This window comes from Sardina pilchardus, chromosome 16 (genome assembly GCF_963854185.1).
Source record: "Sardina pilchardus chromosome 16, fSarPil1.1, whole genome shotgun sequence".
NCBI lineage: Eukaryota > Metazoa > Chordata > Actinopteri > Clupeiformes > Clupeidae > Sardina > Sardina pilchardus.
The window spans coordinates 32,676,637-32,691,636 of NC_085009.1; the positions used below are offsets into that span (position 1 = coordinate 32,676,637).

The following is a 15,000-nucleotide window of genomic DNA, read 5'->3' on the forward strand; positions in this document are numbered from 1 at the left end:
TGAGAATGCTCCTTTCTTTCCCGCACATCGGGACTCCCGAAGCATCGGGACTTTAATTAAAACTGCAACCGCAAGGGGGCAACATAAGACCGCCTTAATAAAATGAAGGTTCGGCTCATACCGGAAAACACGGAAAAACACGAAGACACCGCGCTGGCGACAAGCGGAGAACAGAGACATCACGCTCGGCATGTCAGATTGCAGTTTCAGAGTTTTCGAATGTTTTACAGCGTAGCCTACCGCACAGCTGGCTCTCTCACTCGACGTAGCCTATAACTCAGTCAGTCCAGCAGAGATGCCAGAGCAACGTTTTGGTCAATGGAGAGGGAGAGAAATGCTCCGCATATCCGTCTCATTTAATCATTAAAATGAAGGTGATGACTGGCGAAATTATAATCAAACGACGTTTCAATAAACCATTGTTGAAGTTAATGAAAATGGTTTTAGAAGCCTTCAATTCAACCTGAAAGACTCGATATAGGCAACCTTAGATTAATTCATTAATTCATTACGGTTACAAGACCGCATTTCCGTGAATAGGCTATTATTGTCAAGGCGAAGACGAAAGAGATGGACAAGATAGACATTTAGGCTACATTTATGCAAGGAATACTTAGAAATGTGTAGGCCTATAGGCTATTTTAAAACGGAGGCATGTTCATTTTAACCGGCGACGCTGGGTAGCTTAGGCTACCCAGCACTTTATCACAGACTACCGTGGGCTACTGTGCGTCAATATAACAGCATTTTATCATGTGGTGAATTAATGACTAACGTCAGTTTAACATGTCAGAACTTTTGATCGGCGTTTCAAGTGCATGCCGCGAATAAATGAACTCGACTGACTGAATCCTTTATATTTGTTGGCTGAGTGCAAAGAGATTGACACTCGAACTGTGGCGTAAATGGTTGAGGCATCTAAATCATACGTCAGCGACCGGGGTTCAAAACTCACTCTACGAACCTCCGGAACCCATTAAGACAAGAGGCTTTATTTTATGAAAACGTTTTGCGATTTTTTTATGATTGCGATTTCTGCTGAAAAGAAAGGTTAATATGTGAATTCGTGGTTCAGCGCGCACACACACACACACACACACACACACACACACACACATTTTACATTTACATAATAGGACTCGGGCACACGCTTGCATTCTAGGAATATCGCCGCCATTTGGTAGCGCACTGAACGTAATATCCATTCATTTAGATGCACAAGACAAGAAGCAGAAATATAGTAGCGAATTATTCTTTTCCTCGTGCGATCGTGGGTTGCACTGTTACACCCCACTACACAGCAACATACTACCAAGAAGGCAAAAACTAAGTAACAGGAACACACTAAAAGGCGGGAGTAAATCCATAGTAATCCATAGTAAACTAAGGAGTGAAGCTGCCAATGTGGCTGTGCCCGCGAAGTTTTGATGTCATGATCCCGAGCCCTAGTGTCAGGAAGTGTCTGTCTAGAGAGAGGGGGAAGGGAGGAAATCGTCCTCAATGCCGCATATAGGTAGGCTATAATGTCTAGTGAACTGGTCAGACAAGTGTGGGGGAGGGGGAATGATCGCACAAGACAATTGCTCTTCATGAAATGGGTAGTCTCACAGACGTTTGTCGATGTTTGAACCCAGATAGCAAAATCATTATGGCCCAAATTTGGGCCAAAACTGGCATGCCATTTTGGCAAAGCTTTGGAATGATGTACGGCCCAAATTTGGCCCAAGTTAGGCATGCCAAAAGAAAAACAAAAACAGGCCAAAGCCCAGCCAAAACCTATTGTGGAATACCAAAATGTAGCCAGAAGTATCCCAAAGAGTGGCCAAAATCCCAAAACCTTGCCAAAAAGATGCCATAACAGACCCACAGTGATGCCATAACTGACCCAAAGTATAGCTATTTATTAATTAATTTATCAATTCATTACTTTTTTATTTATTTATTTATGTGGATTAGTTACGCAAAAATGTCCTAGTATCCTAGGCTCATAAGTTAAAATGTTAAATTATGTTCTATGTGGATTATGCATAAAAAATGTGACAATGTATTTTAAAGTGAATTTTTGTTTTTTATTGGTATTCATTCAGTTTGCAGCTCCTGGTTGGGAGCCGGCTGACGTTTTTTCCTCACATCGCGCCCAGTAAAACCATCTCTTCGTAGCCTTTGTAGCCGATCTGTAAATCCGTAGCAGCCGAGCAGGTTGGATTGCGCCTCACTGCATCTGAAATTGAAGACATACACAAAGAAAGTGTGTGTCAGTGATTTTAACAGATATAACTGGGTTTAAACAGCAATTTTTCACGATGCAAGTTCCAATAGAACTCATAGTGTGGGAGATAGGTTTGTGTGTCTGTGTCTCCAAGAAACATTTCAGGAAGTTTTCTGGAAGTTCAGTTCTGTTAAATTCTACTAAGAATAATTGTCTGACAGAATCCGCATATAGGTGCAGGAGCTTTTGGAAAAGAGTTATCAGAGCCTAGAACAGGATGCTTGTAATAAACAGTGATGAACAGTTAAATGCTTACCCATCACTACTGCCTTCAGATGCAGTTTCTCAAAAAAAAAGAAATCTTTGACATCGGCTCCCCCTGCCAATCCTATAGTGATGACCTACAAAAGAAAAATAACCGGTCCGGTTGTATTACCATAATATTTTTACCATTCATTCAGCATTACCCACTCTTAGAGAAATCAAAGCAGCTCACCAATTCCTGACGAAGGTCCCGCTGGGTTGCCAGGTCACCCTCCAAGGCCTCCAGAACCTGTGTGTCACCCAGGGGAAAATAGGCAATATGCCTGGAGGTGGGGGACATCTTGATGGATTAGTGTAGGTCTTGAATTATTTGTATCACATGCTCCTCTGCTGGTCCAACAGGATTTGTTGGTTCACCAACAGGTCACGCAGAAGAGCTGAAAAATACAAAAGCATCATTTAATATAAAAAGGCAGTTCTGAATCCTCAACATATGTAGGTATGTCATGTAGGCTGTGTATTTGCCCAGCTAGCCATCCATCTATCTATTTACACCCTCCTAGCACCATGCATAGGACAGCCAGCCTTTTCCTAAAACATCCAAACAGAGTTCTGTCACATCCAGAGAAATTAGGCCTAATTACCATAGAATATTCTGAAATGTACAATTGGACATTCTTTTTTACAAAGGAACAAGGCCTACTGCATGGGGAAATGCGTTTCTCCAATTATCTAACTTCCTTTAGGCCTACGTGATTGATTACGTTATGTTGTGAAGTTACAGTTATGGCACTAGCTCTCAATGACAGTCTCCTGAAGAGATTAATGTACTGCCAGGAGAGCAAGATCCTCAGTTAGCAACAAGTTGGGCCAACGGATTCGTAGGTTTAAAGGTGAGAGCTTTCTGCAATACGCAAAGGCTATATTTTTTTTGTCTGCATATTTCCAACCGGTACGCTAACTCGCTTATTGGCCTAGCCTGCTCGCCAAGGTAGCGGGTGTACTCGATTTACCTACTTCAAATCTAACACGTCTTTTTAGGCTACATTAAACACAAGGCGTAACGTTATTATACACAAGAACAACATCTTTTTGATAAAGAGAATAAATGTAGGCTACATACCTTCAGTTATCACAACGGCAAACTGATGGAGGCTCTTCTCTGGGCAATTCAAATGTTCAAAATTCCCGGTCTCTGCATTCTTTTGGCAAGCCATGATACAGCCAAAGCTCACCCATGAATCATGAGATGCGGTCCCGCTCATCACATTGTCGGCTGGTTAACCAGACGTAATCCATAACTTAGCCAGAATTACATGGCGCCCTTTATTTATTATGGCAAATCATAATTAAGCCATAGGTCGCCCAAAGAACGCACGCGCAAGTCATGAGATGCGGTCCCGCTCATCACCTTGTCGGCTGGCTAACCAGACGTAATCCATAACTTGGCCAAAATTAAGGCAGATCATAATTAAGCCACAGGTTGCCCAAAAACCTTTGAGTGGCCTTTTCCTGTGCCAAACAAAGCCCAAAGAGGCCACATGTATGCCAAAGGAAAGCCAAAATGATTTGCTATCTGGGAAGCCTACTACAGCACTTGCGAAATCGTGAAAAGACGTGGCACATAGAATTATTAGGCTACTGGATTTAATATAGCAAGCATAGACTTTGTTCATCCTATATTAGCCTATATTAAAATGTAATGTGCTGCGGGGAAGCATTGGGAAGTCAGTTTAAGTTGTCCTGTAACAATTTGCCTCTTATTATAATAAACCGTATGCAGCCACTACGCACATAATAGCCTAGGTTACATGCGAGCAACCCCATGCAAAAGAAGGCCTTAAGTTAACGGACTGAAGGCCTGTTTACATTTCAAACATGCATTAAATCTAATAAACGAAAAACACAAATATCATGTAGGCCTATTGTGTCATAAACAGTTAATGACTTCGTGGCCACTATGCGCAACTGCATCGCGCAGTGAGCTGAAGGATAGGAGGACCGACACTTATTAACACAAAGCTTTGTAAAGCACTAACAACCACCCCTCAAAGTTCATTGTCCATAAGTCCAAACAATAAGTATAAAAATCCGACAATCCAAAACGATAACGAGATCTCCCAGAAACGAAAAACAAGTTTGTTGAGTAGCCTAGTCCTTGCAACAATCTCAGCTTTTGCGTTTGTTAGATAAAAGGCATTCTGTCCTGCTGTATTCCAATGAGAAAAAATCATCCACAAGGTAGGCTAAGGGTCACGGTAATGCAGCATGCAGGAATCTATATACGCACAAAACGAATGAATGGGTTATATCGGCCAAAACGAATGAATGGGTTGGGAGAGTCGTCTGGCTGTGTCAGCAGACTGCAGTCGGTCTCGAGGGGTTAAATAGCGCACGTACTTGAATTTTAATCTGAAGAAGACCACACGGTCGAAACGTCATTCCTTTGTGATAAAGAAAATAAAATAAAATCAAAAAAGAAGGATTTCAAGTGTGCGAACCTTTTTCCATTTTTTTATGATTTAGCCTAGTCTTGTTCTGCACCTTGACCGGGGATGTGCACAAACGTTTTTACTACACTTGAAATTTAAACCAACTCTTCTCTAGCCTATATCCTATAGCCATACTTTAATAATCAGATGTTATGCTCATTTTTGTAGGCTACACCTCACCGGCAAGCACGCACGCAAATGCTGCTTTTGCACATCTACAATATTGGCCAGGCTATATAGAATAGGCTTTTAGGACTGTATTTTGCCTTCGTGCAACTTTAGTTGTGCTCAATCTCAATTATTGTCAGTAAGGATAGGTCATATTACCAAATGGCGAACCTCGAAAATTATTTAGGATATAGAGCCGTGTCCATTACGCATGCAGTTATTTGTTAGGCTATTGTTTTATTTGAGTGTTTTTGTCTACCATGGCAAACATAGTTGAAACGTTCGCTCTAAACATAGCTGCCTACAGCCATGCATAGTAAGCCTAATGATAGCCTATAGTTATGACATTAATAGCCTATTAATGACCTCATGTCGGAATGGCACATTGTTTGAAAAAAAAAGAAAAGTTAAATAGGCCTAGGCCTACCGCCGAGTGGGGATATGTCGGAATGAACAGCGGATACCAGCTGGGTTGTAAACCATTACTGTATTCGTTGATCTTATCGATGCAGTCCTTGCGGCCACTTCTCCCCATCGTAGGAAACTTTCTGTTTAGTGTTGACACGTTGTGTGGCAGTGCTTGCTTGCCCTTCGATCCATCCCAGTTGGTGGTTTTGCACCTGTCCCTGAGTTATAGTCTATATGAGTAAGCGCTTATGCTCTAACCGCATAGCCTAATAAAAGAAGCACCTGCAGCAGTGCTTATGGCAAGGCTATTAACACCTGTCACTGAGCTATGGACAAGCAGTTATGCTCGAAAATTGTCATAATAACAGACACACCTAATTGTTTGGCTCTATGTTTAAACACATCAAATTAGCAAGCATTTCCGCAGCAACGTTTGCTTTCTTTTTCTGTCGGTCCGCTTGGTCAATTGCGCAGCAAATTATCAGATCACCGGACCTAATTTCACTCCATGTCTCGCGGACCAGCAGCAGTCTCCACGTTTTGCGGCCCATAGTTTGAGAAACGCTGCATTAAAGTGTCATTAGGTTGTAGGCTACATGTTTAGTGATTTCTTTGTGTGTTTTTCAATGTAGTGTGTGTGCATTGAGTAGGCCTAGTTCCTTAAAATACGGAACAAAGAGCGTCCCGTATCTGTTCAATAGGCTACGGAAGAAGACTAACTATTACTTATATATTTCTTATAACGAAACGCAAAGAAAAAATACGAGGACTGACCATCTCGTTTCTCCGCGTTTCCCCCAATACCATGGCGACAAAGAGAAATAAATATGATTTGACATTTAAGCTGATTGCTGACAAATTTGCCACACAATTCGGGAGAAGCAGCGGACAGGAGCGCCACCACAAGCAAGCACTTCTAGCCCAAATTAACATGGCAACGTTGCCTATGACTAAAGTGTCTAAGTAGGCTAGTCCTACTAATATTACATTTGATTGGTAGCATGTTTGTAGCGCGCCAGTTTACCCATCCCCTACATCAAAACAGCTTAGAATCAATCAAAGAATCAGCTGTGTCGGCGTTAGGCTGTAGGCGATTTTCTATAACCATTTTCATTCATTTCAACAATGGTTCATTGAAACGTCGTTTGAATAATTTCGCCAGTCATCACCTTCATTGTAATGATTAAATGAGATTAAGGAGTCGACTATTGACGGATATGCGATCTTCATCATTTTGAAATGCGGGATGAAACTTTCTGCCACCTGGTGGTTGTTTGGGTACATTGCCTTAGCCTCGAAAAAATCGGCTTGACGGCCTGCGGGATCTCTTCGGGAGTCCCGCGGGAGAAGGTGCATTCTCAACCCGTACCCACTGTATACGGTAAATTACTGTAGTTCTCTTACACTATACGGTATATTGCTGTAGTTCTCTTATGCTATATGGTATATTACTGCAGTTTTCCTTCATTACACTAACAGAGATCTCTTATGCTATACGGTATATTACTGTAGTTCTCTCATGCTATACGGTATATTACTGTAGTTTTCCTTCTGAGGGAATGATAGTGCTCATCCTTCGTCTCTGCTCTGATCTGCAGGCTATACTGTACGTGATCGTCCCTTGTGTGTGTGTGTGTGTGTGTGTGTGTGTGTGTGTGTGTGTGTGTGTGTGTGTGTGTGTGTGTGCTCATCCCTTGTCTCTGCCCTGACCTGCAGGCTGTACGTGATCAGTCAGCTGTCCAGTCTGGAGGTTCTGGACGACACCGAGGTTCAGGAGGAGGAGCGAGCGCTCGCCCGGAGGACGTACCGCGTGCAGCGCCTACGCGAGAGCACCAAGAGGAAGAAGGAACTGCCCCACTGACCCCACCAGGGCACCAAGAGGACAGAACTGCCCCACTGACCCCACCAGGGCACCAAGAGGAAGAAGGAGCTGCCCCACTGACCCCACCAGGGCAACAAGAGGAAGAAGGAGCTGCCCCACTGACCCCACAAGGGCAACAAGAGGACAGAACTGCCCCACTGACCCCACAAGGGCAACAAGAGGAAGAAGGAACTGCCCCACTGACCCCACCAGGGCACCAAGAGGAAGAAGGAACTGCCCCACTGACCTCACCAGGGCAACAAGAGGACAGAACTGCCCCACTGCCCTCACCAGAGCAACAAGAGGAAGAAGGAACTGCCCCACTGACCCCACAAGGGCAACAAGAGGACAGAACTGCCCCACTGACCTCACCAGGGCAACAAGAGGACAGAACTGCCATGATCGCTGATCGTCCCTCATTCTTCCAGTGCTCCAGCCACTTTGCGCTATGCTACCTGTTCCCCCTGTGTGCCTGCCAGTTAGCGTTATGCTACCTGTTCCCCCTGTGTGCTAGCCACTTTGCGCTAGGCTACCTGTTCCCCCTGTGTGCTAGCCAGTTAGCGATAGGCTACCTGTTTCCCCTGTGTGCCTGCCAGTTAGCGCTAGGCTACCTGTTCCCCCTGTGTGCCTGCCAGTTAGCGCTAGGCTACCTGTTCCCCCTGTGTGCTAGCCAGTTAGCGCTAGGCTACCTGTTCCTCCAGTGTGTTAGCCAGTTAGTGTTAGGCTGTTCCTCTAGTGTGCTAGCCAGGTAGAGCTAGGATACCTGCCCCGCACCATCCCAGTGTGCTTGCCAGTTAGCGCTAGGATACGTGTTCCTCCAGTGTGTTAGCCAGTTAGCGCTAGGATACTTGTTTCTCCTGTGTGCTAGCCAGTTAGCGCTAGGATACGTGTTTCTCCAGTACTATTTAGCCAGTGTGTACGTGCCTCTGATGAAACTGCCTCAGGACTCCAGCCAGCCACAGCACCAGCTGAAAGGACAGGGGAGGCCTGGTGGGAGCTTCTAAGCTATTTAACTTGAGTGGAGGGGGCTACTTCAGAGGCTTTGAAAACATCATCGACTGAATGTGTGTTATAAATCATATTATTGTGCATGTTATTGTCATTAGCTATTTCAGTATCAACTACACTAAACTTCATTCCTGCTATTCTGGGTCTGGGAGAATTAAAAGTATCCCTTTCACATGTGGGCCTATATATTTTAAATGCAAATATCGTAAGCTATTCTACACGATGTGAGCTAGGCTATACGATACCACGCTGCTGGGAGGGCCAGCGCTGTACTCTTCTGGAGCCTCTATGATTGGCAGTGCCAGTGCTGTACTCTTCTACAGCCTCTATGATTGGCTGCGCCAGCGCTGTACTCTTCTAGAGCCTCTATGATTGGCAGTGCCAGAGCTGCATCACTCTTCTAGAGCCTCTATGATTGGCAGTGCCAGAGCTGCATCACTCTTCTAGAGCCTCTATGATTGGCTGTGCCAGTGCTGTACTCTTCTAGAGCCTCTATAATTGGCTGTGCCAGTGCTGTACTCTTCTGTAGCCGCTATGATTGGCTGTGCCAGCGCTGTACTCTTCTGGAGCCGCTATGATTGGCTGTACCAGCGATGTACTCTTCTGGAGCCGCTATGATTGGCTGTGCCAGCGCTGTACTCTTCTGGAGCCGCTATGATTGGCTGTGTAGCACCTCCTCTCTCTCTGGAGTGCCTGGTTGCTGATTTGTAAAGTCTGGATGTGTGTTGCCATGGTGCTCCTCTAAATAAACACACAGCTCATGCCGTCTGCCAGTCACATCTCCTCTCTTGTTAAAGGTCACATATTAACGGAATAAAATCGTAATAATCCAGATTATACAGGGGCCTGTGTGCATGGATACGTATGTGTGTGTGTGTGTGTGTGTGTGTGTGTGTGTGTGTGTGTGTGTGTGTGTGTAGGGCCTATAAAAAGTACCCCCCCCCCTTTTTGGATGTCTCCCCTTTGTCTAAAGACAACTATAATCGTTTAGGTTCCAGGCTTGCAGGGATGGCTTCAGGAGTTCATAGTTCAGCCACTAGGTAGAGCTCACACTCTGAAACCAAGTGAAACCACTGTGTGTATTTATTTACTGATTTACTGAGAGTGTCTCACACACACACACACACACACACACATACACAGACACACTCTCAGAGAGAGAGAGTGGTAAACTGAGTTTGCATCTTTGGGCTTTCCAGTGAAGTGCAAGTATACTTTGGGCTTTCCAGTGAAGTGCATATGATGTATACATTGGGCCTAGCAATGTACAAGAAATGCATTTCTTTATGAATATCCTCACGGTAGATTTTGACGACAAATTCACACTTCTAGACAGCAGCCAGAACCAACACACCGGTGCGACAAGAATGTTGGAAAATAGAAAGTAAGAACCTTGCAATGTTGCATGATCTTCTGTCAGGATGTTCAAAACTCCCTTGCTGAAGCAGAGATACTGTAGGCCTATAGGCTATATCCCACTATCTGGCTGCAGGGGAACCAAAGCAGTAAAGGCATGTACAGTATATGACACTTGGAATTATGCATTCACACAGTGTTAAGTTAACGGATAAAATTGTCTGTACAAATAGATAAAAGTTGTGAAGTTATATCAAACATAATGTTATAGACTAGGCCTAGCCTCCTGAATACAAAGATTTATCCTCAAGTTTTTTCACCCACTTTTGCATCACCTTGAGTTTCTCAGTGTGGTGTAGGACACTATTTTCATTTTCCAAGGGGAACTGCCAACGTGTTTCGGGAACCACTGAGTCTACAGAATGACTTTAGTAGGCTACATCACGCTCGCCTAATGGCTTGATCTCTGTTGAGCAATATTTCAGGCTTTTCCATTGGAGGACAGACGCAACACCCTCTGCGACACCAAATAAGTAAATGTAAATGTTTGGTAAATGTCTATGTTTTACTCTAACGCTACGCTTCTAAAACTAGCTTATAAAGATGATACCTATTAGGCCAGTCAATCTAGCTCAAAAAAGGGCCAAAACTTAAACTAATTGCAATAGTAGTGGTTCATACTTTTTATTGATCCTTAAACCCTCCTGCATCACATATCAAAAATCTACCCATTTATATTTAGTGGAACATACTTTTATTCAAGGTCAAAGGTAGCAATTTCCAATGCATTTTGCCATTGAGATTTGCATGCCAACTCACTTGATATGTTGTCTAAAGGTCAATATCTTCCTTATGTGACTTGGCATGTGACTTGAGATACTTCCATCATACCATATCATTGAAAATAATTTGTTCTATAATGTACTTCCATTGAAACGCATTGATTTTGACTTGACTTGATTTCTTCATTTCTGAGGTGATATGAAGTAATATCTAATATTCCCTTTGCATAGGCTTTTGGTATCCAATATAGAAGCAAAATGCAGCAATTATTTTGAAGCTGACTGTACCTACTGTTCAGATTTAGTTTTCTAGAAATATATGCAAATTATTGCATATTTAGGTAAAACTGGTCTCATTTGCATATCTAAACATCATATTTCAGAAAACTTGCAATACAAAAAATCTTTGCCTTAATGTGAGTAAACAACTGTGAAAGTTTCAATTTGATATCTATAGTTTAACATTTTACCCATTTCATCAGTAGTAAATCCCAATGGCAAAATGCATTGGAAATTGCTACCTTTGACATTGAAAAAAAGTATGTTCCACTAAATATAAACGGGTAGATTTTTGATATGTTAATTAGATATACCTAGGGATCACAAAAAACTTGGAATGATTACTATTGCAATTAGTTATGGGTCAAACGCTAGATTGACTGGCCTATACCCTATGTGATTAGGTTAGACATTTTGCAGGAGCTACCGCAAAAACTGCACATGAACCCGTCACGACCTCAACTGTGTTTTTTTTTTCTGAGAAAGCAACAATGTGATCAGCTGAATGGTTAAACAGCTGAATCATTACCGTAAGTACCATAATATAGGGTAAATGCATTCATCAGGGAATTTGTATAGCCTAATCTCTTGGCAATTTTGCTATTAACTTGGCTTGACCTGTTTTTTATTTATTTATTTTTTTATTTTTTTTGCCGTATTTCTGAACACATGTCATCATAAGTTAGTCCCACATGGCAAACGTCTACGTGGTCGTTGATGTATCTTTTATCCCTTTACCGTAATGTCCCTAGAATACGTGCATCATTTGTGTGCACCTCAGCGTGGAGTTGACTTCCCACGAAATCTGATCAGGAAACAACTGCACTAGGTAAGTAGCAATTAAACTCTTTCGAGTCAACATACCTTTTCAGCAATTACTTACAAATATGTCCCTGATATTAGATATTGTTTCTAGAATATTCACTTCTCAGTAAAACAAGTAGCGATAGCTTACGAAGCCTAACGATAACGCTTTAACCTTTCAACGTGAACGTTAGTTCCTGGTAGTCAAGCGGGCTTTTGAGACACGACCAGCCGGTGAATGCTGCACCTGTCCGGGCTGAGATGTGTGTAATGATAGGGATTCGTATGTACCCTTACTCTAGGTGAACGGCATGCCTGTAGTATGTCAGTATGGGCAATTCTGAGTTTGATATAACGCTATCCTGTCCTGCGACTTTACTGTTGCTAACATAACATTAGCATTGGCACTTCATTGAGATGATCTGACTGACAGGTCTGTTTCAGTCCTGGTGTGCGTAGCTCGCCAGCGTTAGCTCTAATTCAAACTCTAATCTCCGCACACATACTGGCCCATGAAATGATCAGATGTATGTGCTGTTTATTGGAGTTTTGTCAGATGTAACAACTAGCATGGTTGAAGCTAAGCTAATAGGTAACAGTGGCTCTATGACAGAAGGTGCCACTCTAAACAGGCTGCTGTTGCAACATTTTTACAAGGTTCGTTGCGGTTCCACACAGATAAGCCATGTAGCCAAGTCCAGTTTGTCTAATATGTAACAGTATGACAGTTCATTGTTGGCAGAGTACGTCTTAGGCTACGTGAAACATCATCAAGTGCGATACTCGCTATGAATATTGTGTCTAGTTTGGATTAGTGGAAGTCACATGTAACGATAGGCCTGTACTAACTTTAGTTACTTTTCTCTGAAGTTGGTGTGCTTCATCCCTGTTTGTGAGAGAATAACGGCATGACTACAGTCAGTGTAGCTCAGCTTTGGCCCTGGTGCTAGACTATCTTCTGTAGTCCAGACGATCAAGCTCCCAGACCCTGAACTCTTGACCCTGAACCCTAACTTGCAGCAGAGTAAGCGATATGATCGATTTGAATTAGAAGGAAACTCACAAGAAGTGTGTGTGTGTTGAGACAGAGGGGGTTGGTGATTGTGGGTTGAGTTGTGTACTTTGATGTAGAGGCGGTCGGTGCTGGTGATTGGTGGTGATTGTGGGTTGAGTTGTGTGTGTGTGTGTGTGTGTGTGTGTGTGTGTGTGTGTGTGTGTGTGTGTGTGTGTGTGTGTGTGTGTGTGTGTGTGTGTGTGTGTGTGTGTTGAGACAGGGGCGGTCAGTGCTGGTGATTGGTGGTGATTGTGGGTTGAGTTGTGTGTGTGTGTGTTGAGACAGAGGGGGTTGGTGTGTGTGTGTGTGTGTGTGTGTACACTTGTGTGTGTGCGTGTGTGTTTGTACGTGTGTGTGTGTGTGTGTGTGTGTGTGTGTGTGTTGAGACAGGGGCGGTCAGTGCTGGTGATTGGTGGTGATTGTGGGTGAAGTCCAGGTTGAAGCACGCTGACATTTATCCCAGAATGTGTGTGTGTGTGTGTGTGTGTGTGTGATTCTGCTGCTGTAGGGGGTCATGGACCTACTGTGCCATGTACACAGACATGGTGTGATATGACGTGTGTGTGTGTGTGTGTGTGTGTGTGTGATGTGAGGTAATGTTGGTGGCTTGGTGTGTGTGTGTGAGATGATGTGATGTATGTGTGTGAGAGAGAGTGAGACGTGATGTTGATGCCATGGTGTGTGTGTGTACAGTGTGTGTGTGTGATGTGAGGTAGCGTCGGTGTCCTAGTGTGTGTGAGTGTGATCTGATGTGATGTGTGTGTGTGTGTGTGTGTGTGTGTGTGTGTGTGTGTGTGATGTGAGGTAGCGTCAGTGGCCTAGTGTGTGTGTGTGTGTGTGTGTGTGTGTGTGAGAGAAAGAGTGAGATAGAGGGAACACAGTACAGGTGCTGGGTGTTGTGTAGGGTTTGACTCACCTTTGGAACCGAGAGACACGTGGAGTAGAGCATCAGTCCCCCACCCCTCACACACACACACACACACGACAGAGCTTAGCACTTGGGTTTACACATTAACGTATGCTCACATAACAGAGTATTCTACCATTCTATCTGTTTTTGCTTCACTGTGCCAGAGGCTGTCATTGTGTGTGTGTGTGTGTGTGTGTGTGTGTGTGTGTGTGTGTGTGTGTGTGTGTGTGTGTGTGTGTGTGTGTGTGTGTGTGTGTGTGTGTGTGTGTGTGTGTGTGTGTGTGTGTGTGTGTGTGTGTGTGTGTGTGTGTGTGTGTGTGTGTGTGTGTCTGCACGCACGCACACCACCCTGTCAGAATGTGACCTGTCACCTCATGACACGTCTATGATGTGACTCGGCTGGCATGGAGGCTGGCACAGAGTAGCCTCGGCTACTGCAGCTACTGCTGTCCTCAACTGACCCCAAGAGCACACACACACACACAGACACTCATGCACACTCATGCACACATAAACACTCACACTCACACAGACATAAACACACACACACTCACATAGACGAACACGCACGCAGCTGGGTAATGGGTTTGACTGGTCACTGGTAACTCGTTCATTCATTCATGCATTCATGCATTCATTCATGCATTCATTCATGCATTCATTCAGCCTTTATTTGTTCTCAGAAACGGGTTCAGCTGGTCCAGCACTCATGGTGCAGCTACACCACAGGGGCCATCCACATGTAGCCAATAGAACCTCCACACAGGCAGGGCTGGGGCTATAGAACCTCCACACAGGCAGGGCTGAGGCTATAGAACAATAGAACCTCCACACAGGCAGGGCTGGGCTATAGAACAATAGAACAATATAACCTCCACACAGGCAGGGCTGGGGTAATAGAACCTCCACACAGGCAGGGCTGGGGTAATAGAACCTCCACACAGGCAGGGCTGGGGCTATAGAACAATATAACCTCCACACAGGCAGGGCTGGGGCTATGTAACAATAGAACCCCCACACAGGCAGGGCTGGGGCTATAGAACAATAGAACAATAGAACCTCCACACAGGCAGGGCTGGGGCTATAGAACAATAGAGCAATAGAACCTCCACACAGGCAGGGCTGCGGCTATAGAACAATAGAACCTCCACACAGGCAGGGCTGGGGCTTTAGAACAATAGAACCTCCACACAGGCAGGGCTGGGGCTATAGAACAATAGAACAATAGAACCTCCACACAGGCAGGGCTGGGGTAATAGAACAATAGAACCTCCACACAGGCAGGGCTGGGGCTATAGAACAACAGAGCCTCCACACAGGCAGGGCTGGGGCTATAGAACAATAGAACAATAGAACCTCCACACAGGCAGGGCTGGGGTAATAGAACCTCCACACAGGCAGGGCT

The 15,000-nt window shown here is 44.2% G+C and overlaps 2 protein-coding genes across 2 annotated transcripts in view; both read left to right on the top strand.

The window, feature by feature from the left end:
* The window catches only part of LOC134059662 (uncharacterized), a 10,538-nt gene extending 2,793 nt beyond the window's left edge, over positions 1 to 7,745 (top strand). Inside the window, exon 4 of the mRNA XM_062516106.1 lies at positions 7,258 to 7,745. Coding sequence (XP_062372090.1) covers positions 7,258 to 7,402 — 145 coding nt within the window. The 3' untranslated portion in view covers positions 7,403 to 7,745. The remainder of the gene's footprint in view (positions 1 to 7,257) is intronic.
* Positions 7,746 to 11,562: 3,817 nt separating this feature from the next.
* Positions 11,563 to 15,000, top strand: part of aco1 (aconitase 1, soluble) — a 33,513-nt gene continuing 30,075 nt past the window's right edge. Inside the window, 1 exon segment of the mRNA XM_062517065.1 lies at positions 11,563 to 11,656. The gene's annotated coding sequence lies outside the window, so the exon portion shown is untranslated.